This window comes from Mustela nivalis, assembly GCF_964662115.1.
Source record: "Mustela nivalis genome assembly, chromosome: 10".
Lineage (NCBI taxonomy): Eukaryota > Metazoa > Chordata > Mammalia > Carnivora > Mustelidae > Mustela > Mustela nivalis.
Window position 1 is genome coordinate 78,261,760 of NC_139029.1, and position 18,964 is coordinate 78,280,723.

The following is an 18,964-nucleotide window of genomic DNA, read 5'->3' on the forward strand; positions in this document are numbered from 1 at the left end:
GTTTATATTTATCTTTAGGTCTGAACTCAGTCTCTTCTAGGCATCATATAGATGGGTCTTAGTTTTGTTTTGTTTTGTTTTGTTTTTAAGATTTTATTTATTTATTTGAGGAAGAATGAGTGAGAGAGAATGAATGAGAGAGGAGAAAGTCAGAGGGAGAAGCAGACTCCCCAAGGAGCTGGGAGCCCGATGCGGGACTCAATCCTGGAAGTCCAGGATCATGACCTGAACTGAAGGTAGTTGCTCAACCAACTGAGCCACCCAGGTGCCCGATGGGTCTTAGTTTTTAATCCATTGCACCACCCTATGTCTTTTGATTGGTACATTTAGACCATTTACATTTAAAGTTATTATTGATAGGTGTGTACTTATCATTTTATTAATTAATTTCTGGTGATTTTTCTAGTTCTTTTCTGGTTCTTTTTTTCTTGCTTTCTTTATGATTGGTGACTTTAATTAGTGTTATGTTTGGCTTCTTTTCTTTTTATTTTGTATATATCTGTTTTAGGGTTTGTGGTTACCATGAAATTCATATATAACATCCTAAGTATAACGCAGTCTATATTAAGTTGATGGTCACTTAAGTTCACACACATTCTGAAAGGACTTCTTAATCATCCTTAACCTTTTATGTGTATGATGTTGTATTTTACGTCTTTTTATTTTTTGAGTTCCCAAGTGGCTTAACCCACTGAGCCACCCAGGCACCCCTTAAATAATGATTTTAGAAATATTTCTTTAGAAAGGCTAGTTTGTGAAGATAGATTTGCCTGAAATTCAAATACTCCTTCACTTTGGTTTAGTTTCATTTTGTCGAAGTTAAATTAACAATGGTATTTTTATTTAAAATGACAATAGAGAAATGCGTGGCTGGCTCAGCTGGTGGATCATACAACCCTTGATCTCAGGGTTGTGAGTTCAAGCCCCACATTGGGTATAGAGATGATTTAAAATCTTTAAAAATTGGGCACCTGCGTGGCTCAGTCAGTTTAAGTGGCTGCCTTCAGCTCAGGTCATGATTCCAGGGTCCTGGGATCGAGTCCCGCATCGGGCTCCCTGCTCAGTGGAAAGGCTGCTTCTTCCTCTCCCTCTGCCTGCTGCTCCCCCTTCTTGTATGCGTGCTTTCTCTCTGTCAAATAAACAAAATCTTTAAAAACATAAAATAAAATAAAATCTTTAAAGATAAATAAATAAAAATAAAATAACATATAGAGTGTGTTTCATTTTATAACTTATGCTTGTCCATCCATTCTTCCTTCTCTCTGCTTTATTTGTGGAGAAATACTGGGGTACAGTCCACATGGTGTTAGCAATGGTTATTTCTTAAGAGTGGGATCAGAGTGATTTCCTTGCTTCTTTTTTTCTTTCTATGTTGCTTGATTTTCTTATGATGGGCATAAAAATAATAAAGCCATTATTCTAAAAATGAATAAGAAGGGGGAAGAAAGAGGGAAGCAAACCATAGGAGACTCTTAACTATGGAGAACAAACCAAGGGTTGATGGAGGGGAGGTGGGCAGTGGGGGAGACTGAATAGGTGATGGCTATTAAGGGGGACACTTGTGGGTGTTATCTGTAAGTGATGAATCACCAAATTCTACACCCAAAATCAGTATTACACATTAAGTTACTAGAATTTAAATAAAAATATGGGCAGGGTCAAGGGGAAGCAAAAGATTTAAAAAGAGCAAACAAGACAGCACTGCCCTGGCTTTATAGGCAGCCTCAGGTCTCATCAAAGGCACGTTCTTTCTTTCACCCACCTCCTACCTGGCCCCAACCTTGGGGGGTGATGAGCATATCTCCCCTGCTTACCATCTCATTGGACTTCTGCAACTAGTGACTAGTGAACTCCTGAAGAGCTCTGAAGGGTGAATGCAAGGCCCTGGGAGGCCCAGAAGCTATTTGTATTTGCCTCCCTGGGCATGTGTTTGTGATAAAAACAGAGCTCAAGATGAAACTGGTGTGGGGTGGTCCCTGCAATTTTCACTGTAATCCCAAGGAAGGACACTCAGATGTATGGGGATGTATCTGGGCTCAGATTTCACTGTAATTCTCTTAGTTCTGAGGGAGTTATGACTACCAGGGTTGTTTTTTCATCATCCAGTTCCTCAAGTTTGTTTTCGTAGTTCTTGTTGTATTTTTGAGTTAATAAATATCAGGACTTTGTTAGGAAGGCATTCCCAAATAAAGCTGGCTATTCATGGCGTGGTTTTTGGCACATACCTTCCTGCCTATATGGCAGGAGACTCTGTTTGCCTTTGTGAAGAGTCAATAGAACCTTGGGCTCACAGTACCTCCACCAAAAGAAGGAACCACTTGAGTTTCGCGCAAGGACAAAGAGCTGCCTTTAGATGCTGAAGGACATGGGGCTGCGTTGCACTGGCTTCAGTTTTGACTTGAGGAGCAAAAATGTTCTTTCTGTTGTCAAAAGTGCGATTAACATTCTTGGACGACTCTCAAAGTAAATTACAGTGGTAATTCAGCTTTTCTGTTACTTAAAAGTATCCTTCAATCTCTTTCCTTTATCTTCAGTGATTAGAATTTTCCATGAGGTAGGAATAATAATAATACAGTGATTATTACACTGAATTGTGATAAGAAACGGGTGAGATTATATAGTCCGATAAGAGGAGGGTGCCTGGGCCCCTGCAAAGGTGAGGGCAAGCATAAAGCATCTTTAATACAGAGCCTGAGAGCAGCAGACACCTTTTACAAACTGTGTAAGTGACATTGTGTCATGGAGGCCACATAGCCAGTCATCAGAGGCAATGTGCTGGGAACCCAGCCCTCTCCACTGGGCCATCCTGCCATATCCTTAGTGCTTTTTAATGATACATCTCTTGAGAGCACTGCTTTATTATTTTGAGCCTTTTAGAGGGAAAAGCAAAAGTATGGCTCAAAGCAAATATTTTCCTACAGATGGGCCTGGATGAGTCAGAGATCTACTTCTTGTAAGTGATGCAACGTGGGTTGCATGGGGGCACCCGGGGGCGTGCGACCCGACTGACCTCTCTGTGCTTTCATTTCCTCAACAGCTTTCTCATCCAGTTGGGGTTTGCAGAGGATTAAATGAGTTAATCCAGTCAGGAGAATGTAGAACACGAGTAGGGCATGGCGCATCATGGGCACTCCGTGAATGCTTCCCATTACTCCTTATTCTCATTGCCTTACACATGGAAGCTTCACACTTGCCTACTGACAGAAAAAAAAAGAGAGAGAGAGAGAGAGAGAGGAAAAGAAAAAGAAAGGGCACAGAAACAAATTAGGAGCAAGTCGGGACTATGGTGAACCATCTGGGACATATCACTAAGGCATGTCTTGAAGTAGGGGGGAGGGCAGCAGAGTACCTGGGAAGAGTACTGTAAGTATTACAGTTCCTAATACTCTTGTTTTCTCCCTGGAGAAGGGCTCATTTTCTTTGTGCCTGGCCCCTGGCTTTTATTTATTTATTTTTTTAATATTTTATTTATTTGACGGAGAGAGAGACGTGAAAGAACACAAGTAGGAGGAGTGGGAGAAGGAGAAGCAGGCTTCCCACCAACCAGGGAGCCTGATGCAGGGCTCAATCCCAGGACCCTAGGATCATGACCTGAGCCAAAGGCAGCCACTTAACCAACTGCGCCACCCAGGCATCCTGGCCCCTGGTTATGATTGCTAATGGCACCACTGTGCTCAGTGGATGGCTGATTGTACTGAATTTATGCATGACTTACACAGAGCCCACTAGGTTGGGCTTCAGAGGTGCTTAGGGCTCTCCAAAGGCATGGGTGAGAAGAGATACAGGGCTTTGTGGTTAAACAGGAGATAGTGATGAGGGGAGATCTACCGTGGGAGAACACAGGGCAGCCTGGGAGAGCCCCCAGAAGCACAGGCTGACAATGACTGTGAAAATCCTGAAACTTCCAGTCTCTCCCATTGCTCCCCAGCAGGGCATGTCAGCCCCACCAAGGTCTGGCTCACAGTTCCTCCAGACCCATTTCCCACCACACTTCTCTTTGGGGTCCTTCAGTCTCATCCACTGCCTCCTGCTGCTGCCTTGGCCAGCCTTGGCACTCATCCACCCCGATTCCCTGCAGGGAACAGCCAACTTCAGGAACCATAGTCTAGCCACTGCTCTGAAGCATTCCTCACCACTGCCTGCCCCATGCCCCTTCCTCCTCTTCTCCCCCAGCCTGAGCTTCTCTTCTCCTCCCTGTTCTTTTACATTTGCCCTTGAGCCACAGTTCAGGGTTCACCAGTCCTCACTGTCATGCAGGACCTTCCTTGTTTATGACCTTGACCCCCACCCTCCCCTGCTGCTTCTGATAGTCCATGGGAGTTTTGAAAACTAATCAAACCACACCCAGAGGGAGTCTTTAACCCCAGGCAAGGGAATGAAAATGAAGATAAAATATTGAGGTGTTAACCATTGTCAAGCTGGAATTTTTTTTTCTTCCACATTGCATTGCATTTATTTATTTATATATTTATTCATCATTCATTCATTTAGATATACATAAACTCTTACGTTCATTGCTTTTTTTTTAATTGTAGTGTTCCAAGATTCATTGTTTATGCACCACACCCAGCGCTCCATGCAATACATGCCCTCCTTAATATCTACCACCAGAGTCACCCAGTCCTCCCACCCTCCTTCCTTCCAAAACCCTCAGTTTGATTCTCAAAGTCCACAGTCTCTCATGGTTTGTTTTCCCCTCCAATTTCCCCACTTCATCTTTTTTTCCCTTCTTCTGATGTCCTCTATGTTATTCCTTATGTTCACAAGAAAGTGAAACCATATAATTGGCATTCTCTGCTTGACTTATTTCACTCAGCATAATCTCCTCCAGTCCCATTCATGTCAATGCAAAAATTGGGTATTCATCCTTTCTGATGGCTGAGTAATATTCTGTTGTATTTATGGACCACTTCTTCTTTATCCGTTCGTCTGTTGAAGGGCATCTTGGCTCTTCCCACAGTTTGGCTATTGTGAACATTGCTGCTGTGAACATTGGGGTGCATATGCCCCTTCTTTTCTGTATCTATACCTGTATCTTTGGGGTAAATACCCAGTAGTGCAATTACCAGGTTATAGGGTAGCTCTATTTTTAATTTTTTGAGGAATCTCCACACTGTTTTCCAAAGTGGCTGCACCAACTTGGATTCCCATCAATAGTGTAAGAGGGTTCCCCTTTCTCCACATCCTCTCCAACATTTGTGGTTTCTTGCCTTGTTAATTTTTGCCATTCTAACTGGTGTAAGGCCATATTTCAATGTGGTTTTAATGTGAATCTCCCTCATGGCTAATGATGATGAACATTTTTTCATGTGTCTGCTAGCCATTTGTATGTCTTCATTGGAGAAGTGTCTGTTCATGCCTTCTGCCCATTTTTTGACATGATTATCTGTTTTTTGAGTGTTGACTTTGACAAGTTCTTTATAGATCTTGTGTTTGTCTGTAGTGTCATTTGTGAATATCTTCACCCATTCTATGGGTTGCCTCTTTGTTTTGTTGACTGTTTCCTTTGCTGTGCAGAAGTTATCTTGATGAAGTTCCAAAAAGTTTGTTTTCACTTTGTTTCCCTTGCCTTTGGAGACATGTCTTGAAAGAAGTTGCTGTGGCCAATGTCAAAGAGGTTACTGCCTATGTTCTCCTCTAGGATTTTGATGGATTCCTGTCTCACATTGAGGTCTTTCATCTATTTGAGTTTATCTTTGTGTATGATGTAAGAGAATGGTAGAGTTTCATTCTTCTGTACATAGCTGTCCAATTTTCCCAGCACCATTTATTGAAGAGACTGTCTTTATTCCACTAGATATTTTTTCCTGCTTTGTCTAAGATTATTTGAACAAGAGCTGAGGGTCCACATCTGGGCTCTCTACTCTGTTCCTTTGGGCTGTTTTTATGCCAGTACCATCCTGTCTTGGTGATCACAGCTTTGTAAGAAAGCTGGAAATCAGGTAATGTGATGCCTCCAGCTTCGTTTATCTTTTTCAACATTTCCTTGGCAATTCAGGGTCTTTTCTGGTTCCATACAAATTTTAGGATTGTTTGTTCCAGCATTTGAAAAACATGAGTGGTGTTTTTATCAGGATGGCGTTGAAAATATAGATTGCTCAGGGGCAGCATAAACATTTTAACAATGTTTATTTTTCTGATCCATGAGCATGGAATGTTTTTCCATCTTTTTGTGTCTTCTTCAGTTTCTTTCATGAGTGTTCTATAGTTCCTTGAGTATAGATCCTTTACCTCTTTGATTAGGCTTATTTCTAGGTATCTTATGGTTCTTGGTGCTATAGTAAATGGAATCAATTCTCTAATTTCCCTTTCTGTATTTTCATTGTTAGTATATAAGAAAGGAACTGATTTCTGTACATTGATTTTGTATCCTGCCACATTACTGAATTGCTGTATGAGTTCTAGTAATTTGGGGATTGAGTCTTTTCGGTTTCCCACATAAAGTATTATGTCATCTGCAAAGAGAGAGAGTTTGACTTCTTTGCCAATATGAGTATCTTTTATTTATTTTGGTTTTCTGATTGCTGCTGCTAGGACTTCAGTACTATGTTGAACAACTGGCAAGAGTGGGCATCCTTGTCATATTCCTGATCTCAATGGGAAGGTTCTCAGTTTGTCCTCATTGAGAATGGTATTCGCTGTGGGTTTTTCATAGATGGATTTTATGAAGTTGAGGAACGTCCTTTCTATCCCTATATTCTGAAGAGTTTTCATCAGGAACAGATGCTGTATTTTGTCAAATGCTTTTTATACATCAATCGAGAGGCCCATGTGGTTTTTCTCTCTTCTCTTATTGATTTGCTCTGTCACATTGATTGATTTGCAAATGTTGAACCACCCTTGCATTGCAGGGATAAATCCCATTTGGTCATGGTGGATAATCTTTTTAATGTACTGTTGGATCCTATTAACTAGGATCTTGAGAATATTGGCATCCCTATTCATCAGAGATATTGGTCTGAAATTCTCCTTTTTGATGGGGTTTTTGCCTGGTTTGGGGATCAAGGTAATGCTGGCTTCACAGAAAAAGCCTGGAAGTTTTCCTTCTGTTTCTGCTTTTTTGAAACAGCTTCAGGAGAATGGGTATTATTTCTTCTTTGAATGTTGGTAGAATACCCCAGGGAAGCCATCAGGTCCTGGGCTCTTGTGTTTTGGGAGGTTTTTGATCATTGCTTCAATCTCATTACTAGTTATTGGTCTATTCAGGTTGTCAGTTTCTTCCTGATTCAGTCTTGGAAGGTTTCAGTCTTATAGGTTTCCAGGAATGCATCCATTTCTTCTGCGTTGTTTAACTTATTGGCATATAACTGTTGATAATAATTTCTGGTGATTGTTTCTATTTCCTTGATGTTAGTTGTGATTTCTCCCCTTTCATTCATAATTTTATTAATTTGGGTCCTTTCTCTTTTATTTTGGATTAATCTTTCCAGTGGTTTATTGATCTTATTAATTCTTTTAAAGAACCAGCTTCTAGTTCCATTGATATGTTCTGCTGTATCTCTGGTTTCTAACTCATTGATCTCTGCTCTAATCTAATTTCCCTTCTTGTGCATGGGGTAGGCTTAATTTGCTGTTGATTTTCCAGTTCTTTAAGGTATAAAGAGAGTTTGTATATTCAGGATTTTTCTTTTTTTTTTTTTTAGTGAGGCTTGGATGGCTATGCATTTCCCCCTTAGGACCACCTTTGCTATATCCCTTAGGTTTGGGACTGATGTGTCTTCATTCTCACTGGTTTCCATGAATTGTTTAAGTTCTTTGATTTCCTGGTTGATCCAAGCATTCTTAAGCAGGATGGTCTTTAGCTTCCAAGTGTTTGAATTTCTTCCAAACCTTTTCTTGTGATTGAATTCCAGTTTCAAAACACTGTGGTCTGAGAATATGCAGGGAATAATCTCAGTCTTTTGGTATTGGTTGAGACCTGATCTGTGACCCAGTATGTAGTCTGTTCTGGAGAAAGTTTCATGTGTGCTTGAGAAGAATGAGTATTCTGTTGTTTTAGGGTGGAATGTTCTATATGTATCTGTGATGGCCATCAGGTCCAATGTGTCATTCAAAGCTTTTGTTTCTTTGCTTATTTTCTGCTTAGATTATCTGTCTGTTGCTGAGAGTGGCATGTTAAGATCCCCTACAATTAACGTATTCATATCAATATGTCTCTTTATTTTTATTAACAGTTGGTTTCTGTAGTTGGCTGCTCCCATGTTGGGGGCATAAATATTTACAATTGTTAGATCTTCTTGTTGGATAGACCCTTTAAGAATGGCGTAGTGTCCTTCTGTATCTCTGACTACAGTCTTTAGCTTAAAATTTAATTGGTCTGATACGAGAATCACTGCCCCCAGCTTTCCTTTGATGCCTGTTGGCATGAAAGATGGTTCTCCATCCCTTCACTTTCAATCTAGATGTAATTTTAGGTTAAAGATGCCTCATTTGTAGGGGCACCTGGGTGGCTCAGTAGATTAAAATCTTTGCCTTTGGCTCAGGTCATGATCCCAGGGTCCTGGAATCAAGCCTCAGGTCGGGCTCTCTACTCAGCAGGGATCCTGCTTTCCTTCCTCTCTCTCTGCCTGTCTCTCTGCCTACTTGTGATCTCTGTCTGTCAAATAAATAAATAATCTTTAAAAAAAATGTATCACTTGTAGACAGCTTATGGATGGGTCCTTTTTTTTTTAAGATTTTATTTATTTTTCTGACAGAGATCACAAATAGGCAGAGAAGGAGGCTCCCCGCTGAGCAGAGAACACGATGTAGGGCTCGATCCCAGGATCCTGGGATCATGACCTGAGCCGAAGGCAGAGCCTTAACCCACTGAGCCACCCAGGTGCCCCGATGGGTCCTTTTTATCCAGTCTGCTGTGCCTTTTTATGGGAGCATTTAGGCTGTTCATGTTGAGAGTAATTATTGAAAGATACAGTTTTATTGTCATCATTTTGCCTGTGAGGACCTTGTTTCTATAGTGTCTCTGTAAATTTCTGTACTGTATCACTCTTGGGGTCTTTCTTCTTTTATAGAACACCCCCCCTTAATATTTCTTACAGTGCCAGCTTGGTGGTCACATACTCTTTTAAACCTTGCCATTCTTGGAAGCTCTTTATCTCACCATCCATTCTGAATGTCAGCCTTGCCTGATAAAGTATTCGTGGCTGCATGTTCTTCTCATTTAGTGCCTGAGTATGTCTTGCCAGCCCTTTCTGGCTTGCCAGGTTTCTGTGGACAGGCCTGCTGTTATTTTGATGTTCCTCCCTCTGTACGTAAGGAATCTCTTCCTCCTAGCTCTCCCTAAGACATTTTCTCTATTTAATGATTTGCAAATTTCAGTTACATGCTGGTATGTCTCTCTCTACCCTCATTGATCTTGGGAGGTGTCCTCTCTGCCTCTAGGACACAAACATTTGTTCTAGTCCCCAGATTAGGGAAATTCTCAGCTAAGATTTTCTCAAGTCCTCTCTCTCTCTCCCCCCCTCTCTCTCTCCTCCCCCTCAGGGATACCAATAATTCTGACATTGGGATGTTTCATGGTGTCATTTATTTCTCTGATTCTGTTTTCATGGCTTCTAAGCTATTTGTTCCAGGCCTCTCCTGCTCCTTCTTTTTTGTCAATTTGTATTCTAGATTACTAATTCAATCTTCTGCCTCATTTATCCTAGCTGTTAGAGTATTTAAATTAGATTGGATCTCATTGATAGCATTTTTAAGTTCTGCCAGATCAGCTCTCACTTCTGCCCTTAGAGATTCTATGTTGCCACTAATGATTTTCTCCAACCTAGCTATTGTCTGCATAACTGTTACCCTGAATTCTATTTCTGACATCTTGCTTATATCCATATCTAATGGTTCTGTGGCAGAGGGCACAGTCTGAATTTTCACTCTGTTGGGGGTTCCTCCTCCTAGTCATTCTGGTGAGAGGTGGTTGAGGGGATATGTAGCTGAAAATACCAGCCATAATCCAGGCAGGGTGGATCCACTGATGATCCTCCGCCCCTGTAGAGATTCCAAAGTGTATAATCTTACATCTCAGTCTGATTTCATGGGTGTTCAGAGTGTTCTGGTAGATATTTAGCTCAATTCAGGGGACCTGTTGAAATAGGGTCCCTACCTCTCCACCATCTTGCCCTTCCTGCACCAAGCTGGGAATCTTTGTTTTCCATTCAAGACACAGAAATATCCACTTGTTTGGGTGCTCTAAAGAAACATGCGCACTGAATGTTGTCTGGTAGTAAATTAAGAGGGTGAAGAAACTATCTCTTTTCTTGCTGAAGTATTAGCCTTCAGGATCCCCTGATTAATTTTCACAAGCAACAAAACATGCGACCTAATCTTTATTATATCCAGTCCTTTCCACATATTGTTAGGGTCTGCATATTAGCGCTCCAAGCAAGGACTTACCACGCTGAACATTTAGGTAATCCATCTTCCAGCTGCCTGACAAGGAAGCAGCTTCTATTGAGAAGAAGTATAAATTAGCTAATGCTGAAACTGCAGAAATTCTCAATCCATATCCTGTGTCTTGAGTGATGCTTCCCTCCTCCAGCTATTCATTCAAACATTAATTCTAGGTCTCTCTGTTGCACTCAGGGTTGAACCTTGTGGTAAAATACTAGTGGTGTAGTAACTGCAGGAAGGCATCTATAATTTCCCCGTCAGAGTGGTTTTAATGCCCTCTTTCAGTGGGCATGATACATTAAAGAAAAGATAAATGGTTAGAGGCCCCCAAAAATCTGTGGAGTCAACACATGTGCAAGAAATTACCATTTTAACCTTTAATCATTTTAGCAAAGAAGCAAAATCTATTTTTATTGCTCATGAACAGTAGCATTCCATTGACCAGAAGGTGGTGATCGGCAGGAAAAGGAAGGCCCTGCAAAACCTGTATTCTCCAGTATAGACTGGAAAGTACACTAAGAACACCAGTTTAAAGGTGGGGAGTGGGTGGTGGGCTGGGGACAGAGCATGAATGCAGAGAAAGCCACTGTGCTGGATATGGTTTGAGTGGCTGCAGGGAAAGGCTGGTACTGGGCCCTGGAATGTGGTCTGGGAAGCAAGTCCTGCCCTTCCTGGATCCCTGTGAGCGCAAGGGATCAAAGCCTAGGGATAAAGAAACAGTGGGTACTTTCCACACCTCCTCAGTGCCGAGAGAGTGGCCTATGTTTCCCAGCTGTAAATGAGGTTGTCCTTGCTGATGTCAGGATGAGAATAGCTCCCCTTGCCTACAGGCTTAGTGTGTGCCTGGCGCTTTGCTGACTGTTTTATAGGGAGGATGTTCTTTAATCCTCCCAACACCCCCTTGCAGTAGGTGTCATAACTCACTTTATAGATGAGGAAATTGAAGTCAGAGAGAGGTTAAATCATTTGCCCAAGACTGACAGCCAGATAGTGGTAGAACTGGGATTTAAACCCAGAGACTATCCAGCGACAGAGCCTGAGCCTACCTTAACCACTACGCTTTTAAAAGCATTTTGTCCTAATGAAAATTGATAGTGTAATGTCCAGAAAGTTAAAGGTGTGTGTGTGTTGGGGTGGAGGGGTCTGTATGATTTACCAGGGACCTGGAGAATGCCCTTGATCCTGGTTTCCAGTCTGTAAAAAATGATGACGCTGTACTTGACCCATCCACCCTACAAATGTATTTTAAGGATAATGAACTGGTCATCAGGGCTCTTAGAATCTTAAATGATTGAAGATGCTTAGTTAAGTAATGAGCAAATGAGTTTTCACATCCCTAACTCAAGAATGAAGCCTCCACACTGGGGTCAGCTTTCTGCAATAACCAGTTCGGGGTTTTATAAGCAAAATTCACATGCATTCTATCTAAATCATGAACCAGAAGTTCTTTATGGAATATCATTAAGGCATTTCTGCAGGAAATTCATCTGACATCTGCAAGCAGAGTACCATGTGAGGGGAGGTGGATACCCAGCCTTTGTCTTTGAAAACCAAACCTTTGCTCTCTAGGTGGCCCTGGTGAAGAGGGAGTTTGGCAAATTAGTTCTACCCCTTTATTCTCCATCTTCTCTGTCATAAGGAGTAAGACCTGCACTCTGAGTAAGACCTGCATCACTGGGAGGTGGGTTATTGTAATAGGTTCCAAATTAGTTTCCTTACAATGTTTTTGAGTAGACGTAGGAAAAGATTCATTTGCATATTGTGAGATAAATACTTGTCCTTCTCCTAGGCCACAAGAAATGACAAAACCCAGGAGGGTAATATTACAGTGTATTTTCTCAGGGAAGTTATAAATTCTGTGTTGCAAACTGCAGTACAAATAGCATTTTTAAAGGCTTTAAAGGGAAATACAAGAAATAGGTGGTTTTGAAATTATGTAGTCATAAGAAGAAGATATTTTGGGAAAAAATGATCCAAGAAATCTTCCTGCAAATGCATACACTTGTCCTTTTTGACTTATTGATCCCATTTCTGGAAACTTATCCTTAAGAAATTATCCAAAAACCAGAAATGAAGATGTCCATTGCATAGTTGTTGGGTTTTTTTTGTGTGTGTGTGTTTTTTTTTAATTTTTTATTTTTTATAAACATATATTTTTATCCCCAGGGGTACAGGTCTGTGAATCGCCAGGTTTACACACTTCACAGCACTCACCAAAGCACATACCCTCCCCAATGTCCATAACCCCACCCCCCTTCTCCTAAACCCCCTCCCCCCAGCAACCCTCAGTTTGTTTTGTGAGATTAAGAGTCACTTATGGTTTGTCTCCCTCCCAATCCCATCTTGTTTCATTGATTCTTCTCCTACCCACTTAAGCCCCCATGTTGCATCACCACTTCCTCATATCAGGGAGATCATATGATAGTTGTCTTTCTCCGCTTGACTTATTTCGCTAAGCATGATACGCTCTAGTTCCATCCATGTTGTCGCAAATGGCAAGATTTCATTTCTTTTGATGGCTGCATAGTATTCCATTGTGTATATATACCTTTGTGTGTGTGTGTGTTTTAAGATTTATTTCTTTTAGGGAGTATGTGCAAGTTGGGGGAGGGGTAGTGGAAGAGGGCGAGAATCTCAAGCAGACTCCCTGCTGAGTGCAGAGCCCCTCACAGGGCTGGATTTCACAACCCTGAGATCATGTCCTGAGCCAAAAATCAAGGGTCAGATGCTTAACCAACTGAGCCATGCAGGCATCCCTACATAGTTTTTATAATAGCAAAATATTTTGAAAGTCTAGATATATCCCAGCTACACACACACACCCAGTATATACATATTAAAAATTAAAATTATAAATGCCGTGGAGCAACATAAAAATGCTTATTATTTAAAGGAAAAAATCCAGGTGTGTAAAATGACACTGTGCCACTTAAGTTGTATATATTTTTCATTTCTATACTTTCTTTTTGGTTTGCTTTTGACTCTGCCTCTTCTCTTTTCATACCAAGCTGTTCATTCCTTTGGACACTATTCTTTCTGTTGTCTTAGCATCTTTTCTATTTTTTTAAGATTTTTTATTTATTTTTTTAATTTTACTTAATTTGATAGAGACAGCAAGAGAGGGAACACAAGCAGGGGGAGTGAGAGAGGGACAAGCAGACTTCCCAATGAGCAGGGAACCTGATGCGGGGCTTGATCCCAGGACCCTGGGGTCATGACCTGAGCCAAAGGCAGATGCTTAACGACTGAGCCACCCAGGTGCCCTATTTTTTTTTTTTTTTTTTTTTTTTACGATTTTTAATCTTGACACCTAACGTGGGGCTTAAACTCACAACCCCAAGATCAAGAGTTGCATGCTCTACCTATAAGGCAGCCTAGCATTTAAACGTACTTTCTGGAATACTTTCAGATTGTTCTCAGGGTACAGATCTCTTATCTGTTGTGATGTTCTTTTCCATGGGACATTGGAGTGCACCTTGTCCTAGTTTCCCTAGGAGCATTACTTTGTTTTCTTCAGGGGTGTTTGTCTGTGGGACTCCACCATTCCCTGGCTTATGAGAAAGTGGTTTTGCTTTGCTCCTGCCCAGACTCTAGTAACTTCAGTGACCCCAGGCAGATCCCGTATTTCTCTACCACTTTCTTGGGTTGGTTGGTTGAGTCTGAATTTATGCTGGCAGTTCAGTTCCCTACCAAAGAGCCTGAATATTGTTTCTTACCCTAAGGGGTTAAGTCCCCAGTCCCTACTTCTAAAGGATTTTTCTGATTTCCTGCCCGTGGAGCCTGTGGATTTGGCTCTCATTAACTGCTAGGGTCTGCTTGTTTCAAGCCCCTAAACTTCCTCCTCTGTCCTCAAACTCTGCATTTTTAAAAAATTATTTATTTATTTATTTATTTATTTTTAATTTGACAGACAGAATCACAAGTAGGCAGAGGCAGGCAGAGAGATGGGGAGGCAGGCTCCCTGCCCAGCAGAGAGCTGGATGTGGGGCTCAATCCCAGGACCCTGGGATCATGACCTGAGCAGAAAGCAGCTTTAACCCCCTGAGCCACCTAGGCGTCCAAATTCTGCATTAAAAAAAAAAAAAAAAAGTTTACACTTTACCCATTGTTTCCTTGTATTTGTAGTGAGATGTCCCATCTACCATAGCGACCAGAAATACTTATTTTTTCCCTTTCCTGGATGGAAATATATGTGTATATAATCAGGAAAGGGACTTTGCAAATGAAATGATTTGTTATAGGCAAAGATGGTGGGTGTATAGTAACCATTTTTCTCTATTTTGCAAATAAGTCTGTTGTCATTATATTATCTCTGAAACAATGCAGGAATCCTCATCTTTTGTCTTTTGTTTCAGAATGCATACACCACAACTGCCATTAATGGAACAGATTTTTGCACATCAGCACAAGGTGCACTCCAACTCTTGTCCAAGAAGTCAAGTCATTTAACATCTGTTCAGTGCTTTGGAGACTTCATCATTTTTCTAGGAAAGGTGAGATGTCTTCACTAAAATAATAAATAAAAGAACTTGGAATCTAAACATTAAGCCCTACAGCAAGGTTCAGAAAGAGAAGGAATGTTTCTTGAGTGCTTGCTCTCTGGTGGCTCTGGGCTTCATTCTGTCATTTAATCCTTCCTCCTGTGAGGCACCTTTTTTTGCAAATGAGAAATCTAAGGTTTAATAACTTGTTTGAGATCCCTCAATACATAGAGTCAGGATTTGAATCTTAGCTATGCCCAATTCTCTGTTAACATTTGGAGTCCCATTTTTTCAGATCTAAAATGAAAATGCAACTAGCCTCATAAAGTGGATGTATTCCCTGGGTTGTGATAAAATAAATGGAAATAGTATTAGAGCCGAATAAAAAGTCTGTATTATTTAAGGGCATTAAGTCCATAAATAGAAAGGTTGTCAATGTCCTAGGTGGAGCCAGTGGTGTATCTCCACTGCCATCTGAATAGTATTTTTCAAAGATAGTGTGTAGTCTTGTATGCAGTGTGGTGAATGAGCATCTTAGTGCATGTCATGGTGTGAAGGACAAGCCCTGAACTTGGGGTCTTTGGCAACTCCAAACCCGTCTTTATATTTGAAAAAAGGTAACAATACATGGCCTTTCTAGGTTATAGAGAAGAGTAACTGAAATCTTGATGAAAGGGGTATGATAGCCCCTTATGACCATGCTTCAAGTTGAAGGTTCTTTACACTGTGCCACACGGCGTGTCCCTTTCCATGTGGCTGTCACCCACCAGGCCTAATTCCACACACCCATTTCCATGATCCCACTTCCACTTGTTACCTGCCCTTCAGATTCTTGACCACAGACCTTGTGTCCTTCCTGCCACATTTTCACTATTCCAAGCTGGACATGCTGGTTTCTTCCAACCATTCATCCTCAAGGACTTGAATGCTGAGGCTTTCAGTGGTGCCTCAAAGCAAACAAGATCCTGATCTCTGGTTGTGACCTGGCCAAAGTCAGTAAGGACTCCTGGCTCATTTAGCATTTTGTGCCTCTGTGCCAAGGACTTGAATGCTGAGGCCTTCAGTGGTGCCCCAAAGCAAACAAGATCCTGATCTCTAGCTGTGACCTGGCCAAGGTCAGTATGGACTCCTGGCTCATTTAGCATTTTGTGCCTCTGTGCCCTTTGGTACAGGTCCCTGGTGCATTACTGTCAGAGTTAACTGTCAGTAACAAGTTATAACATGTTTGGATTTCACAGGTGTATGTTAATTGCACATATATTGTAAAGGCTCAGCTGAGCCCCAGAGATTTTTCATGCAACGGTAGCTCCAGAAGCACAAACTGATTATGCCCTTCAAAACAGCCTAAATAATCTATGTGGTTGTATTTAAATGGGTAATATTGTTTGTTAGTTTGGTAAAATTGCAGGTGATATGTTATCTAATAACCACTTCCACAAAAACTTTTTTAAGTGTTTGTAAGTCTGTCTAAAAGACTTATCTTTTATTTTAGGCAATAATGCTCTTTCCTATATTTCTTGATGAAGTAGCATTCACACATTCATGTCCATCTTTTTGGCTATCCAAGGGCACTGGGGATTCCAGATGGACTCCATTTTATCTGTTAAAGAATCGGGTACATATGGGTCTGTAAGTCTGACCTGGAAAATAATTACATAAGGCAAAAGCCTGGATTAATCCTATTATCTCCCCAACACCAGCACTGGAATTCCACTTTAATCCCTATGGTAAAAATAATCATGTATTCAACGACAGGATATCCACTCAATGAATTGTTGCACCATTATTTTAAAATGGCACTTATTACCAAGTTTTTAAAGGAAGACGCTTATGGGGCTATCAAGTGAAAAAATTGAAAATTTTGAAGTATCATTACATCTACATAAATACAACAACTAGGCACAGATGAAATGTAAAGACATCTACTCTCCTCCCCCTCTCCGCTGGGCCTTCATTTGGTATCATCACGGCTCTTTTTTTAATTTCACTGTTAGCACATTTTCTAACAGTTGTTCTTTGTAATAGGGCACAAACATACACATATAGATATATATGAAATTATCACTCGTAACTGACAAAAATCATTTCTCTAATATTCTAACCACCTGATTTATAAAGATTTTCCACAAACTGTTCTTCGGACAGGTTTTGGTGGTATGTTTCACTGTTTTTGGAGGACTGATGGCATTTAACTACAACCGTGCACTCCAGGTGTGGGCGATCCCTCTGCTGCTCGTTGCTTTTTTTGCCTACTTTGTAGCCCAGAGTTTTTTATCCGTGTTTGAAACTGTGCTGGATGCCCTCTTTCTGTGTTTTGCTGTTGACCTGGAAACAAATGATGGATCGTCAGAAAAACCCTACTTTATGGACCAAGAGTTTCTGGTAAGCAAACATTTCACTTGCTGTTGCCATCTCAATCCTCAAAATCTCCCAAAGTGTAGAAGACTCGCACATAAAGGGGGCTCATGCCTAGCTAGCCCCATTTTCTCTTCCAGAGGGCTCTGTGGCCTCACCGGAGTTCTGGAGGTTTGGATTGTTTCCTGAGGCTGAACCAACTTGCCTTATTGAATCCTTCTCCCTGGAGAGAAGTGAAGCTGAATGATGACTATGGACCACATGGCCTTGGGCAGGCTTTCTGGAAACAGCAGGCCAAGTCCCTTTGGTGCTACAAGCTTGGTCTGGCCTATTGGGTGGCCTGGAAATTTTTTCCAAAGCTTTCTCACCTCCTCAAGCATCATGCCACCCCTTTGCGTTTTAGGGGACACACGTGGCACCCTCTGTGCCCGTATCCACAGATCTGTGGTCCTCAGGCCCCTTGTTAACTGAGGCCCACCCAGGAAAAGCCGCACCCTGTCAAGTCCCACCAAGTCCCACACCGCTTCTATCTGGAAAGAGCAGGCGGCTGTTTCCAACACAGTCATTGCTTATTTGTCTTATCAGGTGTAGACAGGGATATTTTAACAACTGAATGAAATAACTGAATGAAGCCCGAGTGTTATCTGGGTCAAGTGATGTTTTTAGTCATTTTCTTCCACTCTGGTGCCATAAAAGATGTTAAAGCCCTTTTGCTTTTTTTGAGATTTTAAGTATTCTCTCTACACAGCATGGGGCTCAAACCCACAACCCCAAGATCAAGAGTTGCGTGTTCCACCAACTGAGCCAGCCGGTGCTCCAAAGTCCTTTGGCTTTTAAGCAACATCCAGAGCACTCCTTGGGTCAGCCAGGCCCTGACGTTTAACAAGCACTTCTCGGGTTTTAAACTTAAATGTATTCTCACCCGCCTCCATGTAAGACCTAAAAATACAATGGCACTTTAGTTGTCTGTATCCTAAGGAAATGGTTTCTTTTTTTTTTTTTCTTTTAAAGATTTTATTTATTTACTTGACAGAGAGATTACAAGTAGGCAGAGAGGCAGGCAGAGAGAGAGAGGAGGAAGCAGGATCCCTGCTGAGCAGAGAGCCCGATGTGGGGCTCGATCCCAGGACCCTGAGATTATGACCTGAGCCGAAGGCAGCGGCTCAACCCACTGAGCCACCCAGGCGCCCCAGGAAATGGTTTCTGATGGTGGCAGGAAGCTAACTGATTAAAAATCCACTTGGACATCTATCCCCCAAAATATTTTAATTCAACAGGGGAAACTTTTAAGGCTGAAATTCCCCTAAATGATATGGTCAAGTGTTTGCCAAAAGTGAGGAAACGTAACACTGGTCTCATTCATTCTTTCATTTTTCAGAGTTTTGTAAAAAGGATCAACAGAGTGAATGCGGTGAGGGCACAGGGTGCTGAGCACGCATCGAGGAACGAGGAGGGAGCGGAACTCCAGCCCGTGGTGTGATAGGTGCCTGTTGGTTAGTTGTCCCTTCTAAGAGCCATTCACAGAATAAATGGTAAGGCTGATGGACCCTATTCTTTTTCATTTTCGTCATTATTATTTAGCCATTAGAACACCAAAAAATACCATAAAAGTAGAGCCTGTTCCTAATTCAGTGGCTCCTTACAAATATTTATTCACTTAGGAATATAAAATACTCCCACCCAGTCCCCACAAGCGTTCCTCAGCGTGATGCCGAGTCTGTTCCAAGCTGGACTTAGGATAAACT

The 18,964-nt window shown here is 41.5% G+C and overlaps 1 protein-coding gene across 6 annotated transcripts in view; it reads left to right on the forward strand.

Moving 5' to 3' along the window:
* Window positions 1–18,964, forward strand: part of SLC44A3 (solute carrier family 44 member 3) — a 119,171-nt gene that overhangs the window by 77,372 nt on the left and 22,835 nt on the right. For 4 of the 6 annotated variants that reach the window (XR_014300069.1, XR_014300070.1, XR_014300071.1 and 1 more), the window contains exons 13-15: window positions 14,739–14,876; window positions 17,010–17,246; window positions 18,598–18,751. Coding sequence is in view for 2 of the 6 variants with exons in the window: in XM_082688742.1 (XP_082544868.1) it covers window positions 14,739–14,876; window positions 17,010–17,246; window positions 18,598–18,699 (477 nt within the window). In the remaining 4 variants the exon portion in view is untranslated. Of the gene's footprint in view, window positions 1–14,738; window positions 14,877–17,009; window positions 17,247–18,597; window positions 18,771–18,964 lie in introns of those variants that run through there. The other 2 variants (XM_082688742.1, XM_082688741.1) reach the window with 1 other exon arrangement.